At 19.6% G+C, this 5,623-nt stretch overlaps 1 protein-coding gene across 1 annotated transcript in view, besides 26 other annotated features; it reads right to left on the bottom strand.

Annotated features, from left to right (window-relative positions):
* EDI_176750 (uncharacterized protein) overlaps window positions 1–279 on the bottom strand; it is a gene marked incomplete at both ends in the record, with an annotated part of 1,029 nt that extends 750 nt beyond the window's left edge. The window contains one exon of the mRNA XM_001733345.1: window positions 1–279. This exon is cut by the window's left edge and continues 750 nt beyond it. Coding sequence (XP_001733397.1) covers window positions 1–279 — 279 coding nt within the window.
* A 108-nt stretch (window positions 280–387) lies between these two features.
* Window positions 388–432: a sequence feature (AT_rich).
* Window positions 433–515: a microsatellite.
* Window positions 516–536: 21 nt separating this feature from the next.
* Window positions 537–653: a sequence feature (AT_rich).
* A 5-nt stretch (window positions 654–658) lies between these two features.
* Window positions 659–1,034: a repeat region.
* Window positions 1,035–1,120: 86 nt separating this feature from the next.
* Window positions 1,121–1,198: a microsatellite.
* An 18-nt stretch (window positions 1,199–1,216) lies between these two features.
* Window positions 1,217–1,262: a microsatellite.
* An 89-nt stretch (window positions 1,263–1,351) lies between these two features.
* Window positions 1,352–1,428: a sequence feature (AT_rich).
* Window positions 1,429–1,544: 116 nt separating this feature from the next.
* Window positions 1,545–1,614: a sequence feature (AT_rich).
* Window positions 1,615–1,775: 161 nt separating this feature from the next.
* Window positions 1,776–1,811: a sequence feature (AT_rich).
* A 50-nt stretch (window positions 1,812–1,861) lies between these two features.
* Window positions 1,862–1,897: a microsatellite.
* Window positions 1,898–2,163: 266 nt separating this feature from the next.
* Window positions 2,164–2,204: a sequence feature (AT_rich).
* A 518-nt stretch (window positions 2,205–2,722) lies between these two features.
* Window positions 2,723–2,862: a microsatellite.
* A 5-nt stretch (window positions 2,863–2,867) lies between these two features.
* Window positions 2,868–2,920: a microsatellite.
* Window positions 2,921–2,927: 7 nt separating this feature from the next.
* Window positions 2,928–3,008: a sequence feature (AT_rich).
* A 21-nt stretch (window positions 3,009–3,029) lies between these two features.
* Window positions 3,030–3,126: a microsatellite.
* A 6-nt stretch (window positions 3,127–3,132) lies between these two features.
* Window positions 3,133–3,177: a sequence feature (AT_rich).
* Window positions 3,178–3,180: 3 nt separating this feature from the next.
* Window positions 3,181–3,313: a microsatellite.
* Window positions 3,314–3,386: 73 nt separating this feature from the next.
* Window positions 3,387–3,564: a microsatellite.
* Window positions 3,551–3,624: a microsatellite.
* A 2-nt stretch (window positions 3,625–3,626) lies between these two features.
* Window positions 3,627–4,226: a repeat region.
* Window positions 4,227–4,488: 262 nt separating this feature from the next.
* Window positions 4,489–4,557: a sequence feature (AT_rich).
* A 49-nt stretch (window positions 4,558–4,606) lies between these two features.
* Window positions 4,607–4,634: a sequence feature (AT_rich).
* Window positions 4,635–4,636: 2 nt separating this feature from the next.
* Window positions 4,637–4,700: a microsatellite.
* A 129-nt stretch (window positions 4,701–4,829) lies between these two features.
* Window positions 4,830–4,998: a microsatellite.
* Window positions 4,913–5,109: a microsatellite.
* A 43-nt stretch (window positions 5,110–5,152) lies between these two features.
* Window positions 5,153–5,623: a repeat region.

The following is a 5,623-nucleotide window of genomic DNA, read 5'->3' as shown; positions in this document are numbered from 1 at the left end:
TAATTCCTTGTAATCTGTAGCTTTGACACAATCAGTAATATTTTGAATACCCACCTTATCAAATCCATCAGAGTCTTGAAGACCAGGAGTATCAACAACATACAAGTCACTTCTATCATTTTCTGAAAAATATCCAATAACCTCTTTTGTAACAGAATTTGGATCAGCACTTACTTTAAAAGTATTCTTTTTAAGGATAAAATTACCTAATGAACTTTTACCATCACCTGTAAGACCAACTATAAGTAATTTTGTTTGTTTTACTTCGTGGTTAGTCATTTATATTTTATCAGTTTGTTTTTTAAATACATGATAAATAATTTTTTTTGTTACGAAGAATGATTCAAAATTGGAAATAAAATAAAAGTATTAAAATACTTCAACACCTTTTTATTAATCTAATAGAAATAAAACTTTTTAAAAAAAAATAAAATTCTAATTTATTATTTTTTTGTAATTTTATTATTTCATTCTTTTTGAATTGATTTTTTTTTGTAATACTTATTTTTTATTCTTAAACACCCATTTCTCATTTGATTATAAAAATATTTCAAATCCTATTTAAATAACAATAAATTCATTTCATTACTTAGTTATTATTATTTTATTTATCTCTTTTTTATTTTATTTAAATGATATTAATAACAAAAAAAGGTTTCATGAAACATCTCAAAAGTATAAAACAATGATAACAAAAGAATAAGAAATCAATACCAATCATGAAATCTGAATGATAGAAGAATGAGTAAAAACAGGTATTGTCAGTATTAACAGAGATATATTAAGATTACAATAAATATTATCATAATAAATATTATCATAACAATTACAATAATAATCGTATGAATCATTTCACCTATCACTTCTTTTTCATCACCACGACTATTTTAGCATTAGTTCAAATAGGAATAAACAACACTATTAGAATACAAATAACTATCATAATAAAACATAAAGAGGATATAAATAATATCATATTAATGAACAAAAACAAATATGAAATAATATAAAAGAAATAAAATAGAAACATAAAAATGAACTAAACATTACGGATCGGTGAAACAAGTTCATAGGATAAAAGAATTTTACAGTAATTATATTTTCTCTTTATAACAAAAAATATTACTATTTTTTTGTTATTTTGTTTCTATATTTATATTTTTAATAACATTTTTTATTTTTTTAAGATTTTCATTTTATTGAAAATAACAAATTCTATATTATAATAATTATTTTATTATTTTATTATATTATCTTATATTCACATCTATGTTCTTTATTGCCCATTTTAATTCTAATTTCTTTTTATTTCATCTATTTTGGTTTTCACCTATTTTTGTTTATTGTTTAGATTATTTAATTTTGAAATTAATATATGATAATGAAAGTGATATATTTTTACATATTTTATTTTTTATTGTTTATTTACACTATTTTTTGTTTATTAGTTATTCATATTCTAATGACATTTTTGTACAACTTTTACTATTTTTATTTGATTTCTAACTTATGTTGATAAGATATGATTCTTTTGATTCAATTTGTTTTTTATTCTATTTTTTAAAAAATAGTTTATTTTTTGTTTGAATAACAAAATAAAAATAAGATAAAAAAGATTGAATGATTTGATAAAGCACAATCTCAATGAATACATCACAAAAATTATATTCTGTCTAATGGCAAAAATTGAGAATAAGAGATTAGTTAAAGACTAAAAAATATATAACTATGAATAAGTAAAATATAACTTATTCGATAAAAGAAAGAGATGAATGAAATAAAAGAAATAAACAAAAATAAAAATTAATTTACCTAACTATTCATCATTTTCAATATTATTATAATGTTAGAATAAAGAAGTTAAATAAAAAGTTGAATAAATAACTAAATAAATAAACCATAAAGAAATAACAAGTATAGAATAAAGAAACACGAATTAATTTGTTTTTATTTCTTGTTAATTTAAAGAAATTCAAAACAAGAAAAACTACACAAAATAAATACTAACTTATATGCTCCACTTTATAAATAAAGTCTACTTATTTAAAAGATTGTTTATGAACATACTTAATCTAATAAAATTATTTCATGTACCTGTAACAAATAAATGAAGATAAATAAGCAATGAATCAATACTGAATGAATTATTCATTTTTCTTTATCATTTAAAATATAAAATACAAAAAATGAATAATAAATAAAAAGATAACATGACAATTGCTGAAGAATATTCTAAAAATAAAAAGAGTTGAACTTGAAAATAAAATTGAATGATTTAATAAAGATAGTAAATCAAATTATAAAAAGAGAAATGAAATCATTGAAATGGTTTATTGAATGAGTAAAACTTCATCTTGATGATATGAATGGTATTTAAGATATTAAAATGATTAATAAGAAGTATGAAGTGTATTTAATCATTAGAAATAATCTAAAGCTTACATCAGAAAGAGTGGGATATGTTTTTACAATATTTAATTAATTGACATGTAATTGTAATTCATTTGTGCTGATGAAAAGGAATAAAGAAATGTAAGTATATAAAAAATTAGAAGATTTTAAAGAGTGTTGATAAATGATGAGACATTTTGGTTGCTTAAGAAAAACAAGAATTGAATAGATTAATTGGATATAATGAAATAAAGAGATGAATAAGAAATAAAAGTAATTGAATGATTATGATTTAGTTTAAATATCAAACAAGGATTAAATGATAAATTGAAAGATAGAATAAAATAATAAATAATGATAAATGATTTCAAATAAAATAAAATCATAAACATGAGAATAATAAAAGACAATAACATAAAACAAGAAATGATAATAGAAATATAATAGAAATATAATAATAAGAATAAAATACATCTATAAATAATAAATAAACAAATAAATAAAAAGAAAATTAATAAATTAAATAAATTAAATTCATAATTATTAATATAAATAAATATGATAATTGTATATACACAATTGATTTAACAAATAAAACAACATTTTTAATAAATAATGAATAAGAAATGATAAGAATGAATAAAAGAAAAGATAAAATGATAAAATAAACACAAAATAAATAAATGATAATGATAAAAATAAAATAAATATATAAAAGAATAAAATGAATAAAATTTAATCTATTTAATAAATGAGAAAATAATAAATAAAATAAAATGAATAATTCAATATTGTACTTTTATTCTATTCTTATTATTTATTTTACATATGTTTTGTTGTTTATTTTTGTTATTCAATTTCTTTTATTCTCTTTTATTTTTCTATTATTTGTTGTTATTTTTCTAGTTTATTTCTTTTTATTAAATTAATGATATAACAAATTGATATTAGTTTCTCCAAATTAATAAACAACAATGGTATTCCATTTAAACTAATTATTTCTTTATCATTCGTTATCTTGTTATTATTTATTATTTATTTTTTCTCTTTTATTCTTTGATATTTTTATTTATCTTTCCTTTTATTAAACTTTTTATTTTCCTAATTTTATTCAATTATTCTTGATATGTATATGTTAATTGATGTACTTCTTTATAAATTCTTTTTCTATTTTCTTTCTACTCCTCTGTACATTATTTTTTATTTCTTGTTTATTCTTGTCTTTCTCTTCTTCGGATTCGAAGGTACCACGTCAAAGACACCACACAGAACCCTAAAATATTTCCATCCCTCGATCCCTCCCAGTTATGGACTGGTTATGGCGTTGCGTTTGGTTAGAAAAACATCTTACCCAGTACTGCAAGAATAGCAGTGTTTATTATGTACAATGACAGAATATCATTGACAATAAACGAATGGGTATTTATAAAGATGTTATTATTACTTGTTAGAATACAAGTATAATTGATAATATAAGAAAGATTATCAAAAGAAAAGGGTCAAGTGGATGAGGCTAAAAGAATATTAGCCCAAAGCAATACAGTGGTAATTATATACTCTCCTTAAAATAAGAAAATAAGGAAGAATAATTTTAATACTCACCAAAATCAAATAGAAATTAAATAATAAATATCTAAATAAGGGATGTTTAAAATACTCTATTCCACATCAAAAACGAGAAAAGGAAAATCTCACAGTTCAACAACTAAAATCAAAGAATAAGGCAATAGTTGAAGAACAAATACATTTAAAGCGAAGGGACGGGATTAGTAGTCTCCCTTGAGCAAGGAACAATAGAAGATATTTCTATTAATACTTAATTAACTACTTTTTATTTATAATTCTCTTCATTATTTTCTTCTTTCTTTTTCTCATTATTCTTTATCGTTTCTTCATTTAATCTTCATATTAACTTTTATTGATTTAAAGTCACTCATTAAGATGTTCTTTCTTATTTCTTTCATCATTTCATTTCTTTATTGTTATACTCATATTCTAATCATTTCTTTTGCCTTCTTAAATATCATTCTTAATTTCTTCATTATTTTCATCTAATTTTCATTAATCTCATTGAATTTGTGTTAACACATTCTTCTCTATTATATATTCATTTATTATCAATTGATTAAATTCATATTCATATTTAAATATTAATGAAATATTAATGAGTGAAGTGAATGTTATTTTTTAGAAATATGTTAATAAATAGAGTTTGTATAAATTATCATTTATTATTTAAATTTCATCATTTTATGTTAATTATATTTTATATTTTATTCTTTTATTTTGATTTGTTTTCAGTTTATTTTTGATGGTAATGAATAAAAACATTATATAATGAATAATTAATAAGTTTAATTGAAGTGTAAATAATGAATAATTATTAACTACCATTATTCATTTACTTTTCATCATTTTAAATTTCATTTATCTATCATTAAATATACAAATAATCAAAGAAATAAAAATATCAAATAAGAAAGAAATGATTATATTTTAATGAATAGAAATGAATAGAATATAGAAATAAAAGAAAGAAATAAAAATAAATAACAAAAAGAATAAATAAATGTTATTAAAAACATAAAATGAACTTAATAATAAATATGAGATTTAATAAAATAACAAAAAATAATGAAATGTGATATATAACAATAAAATAAATAATGTTATTAAAAATAAAAAGAACTTAAAAATAAATAATAATGGAAATAACAACATCAACATCAAATAACATATCAAATGATAAAACAAATAAAATAATTAAACAAATAGAAGAATGGACAGAAAGAAGAATAAATGATGTTATATTTGATTCAGATATTGATGATTGGAATATGTGTACATCAGTGTTTGATCAAAGAATAATAAATAAAGAACATATAATAATTATTATTGAAGATACAAAAGGAAATAAATTTGGAGGATATGTTAATGAGAAAATTGATAAAATTGGTGATTGGAACTGGATAAATGATTCAAAATCATTTTTATTTTCATTAAAATCAAAAAGAAGAATACAAAGAATGATGAAATTTGATATCAATGATCCACGATATGCATTTTGTTTACGTGATCAATCAGTTGATAGTTTGTTTGCATTTGGAGGTGGAAATGATATCTGTATTTATAAAGAAAATGATAAAATAGAATCATATTGTTATCAATGTTCATTTGAATATAAAGGAATTAAAAATGCACTTTGTGGAAAGTGTCATTTCACACCACAACG

Source organism: Entamoeba dispar, genomic scaffold (genome assembly GCF_000209125.1).
Source record: "Entamoeba dispar SAW760 scf_1105229460821 genomic scaffold, whole genome shotgun sequence".
In the NCBI taxonomy this organism is placed as follows: domain Eukaryota; phylum Evosea; order Mastigamoebida; family Endamoebidae; genus Entamoeba; species Entamoeba dispar.
Note: the sequence above shows the minus strand (reverse complement) of the source record. Positions and strands in the feature narration are given on the sequence as shown.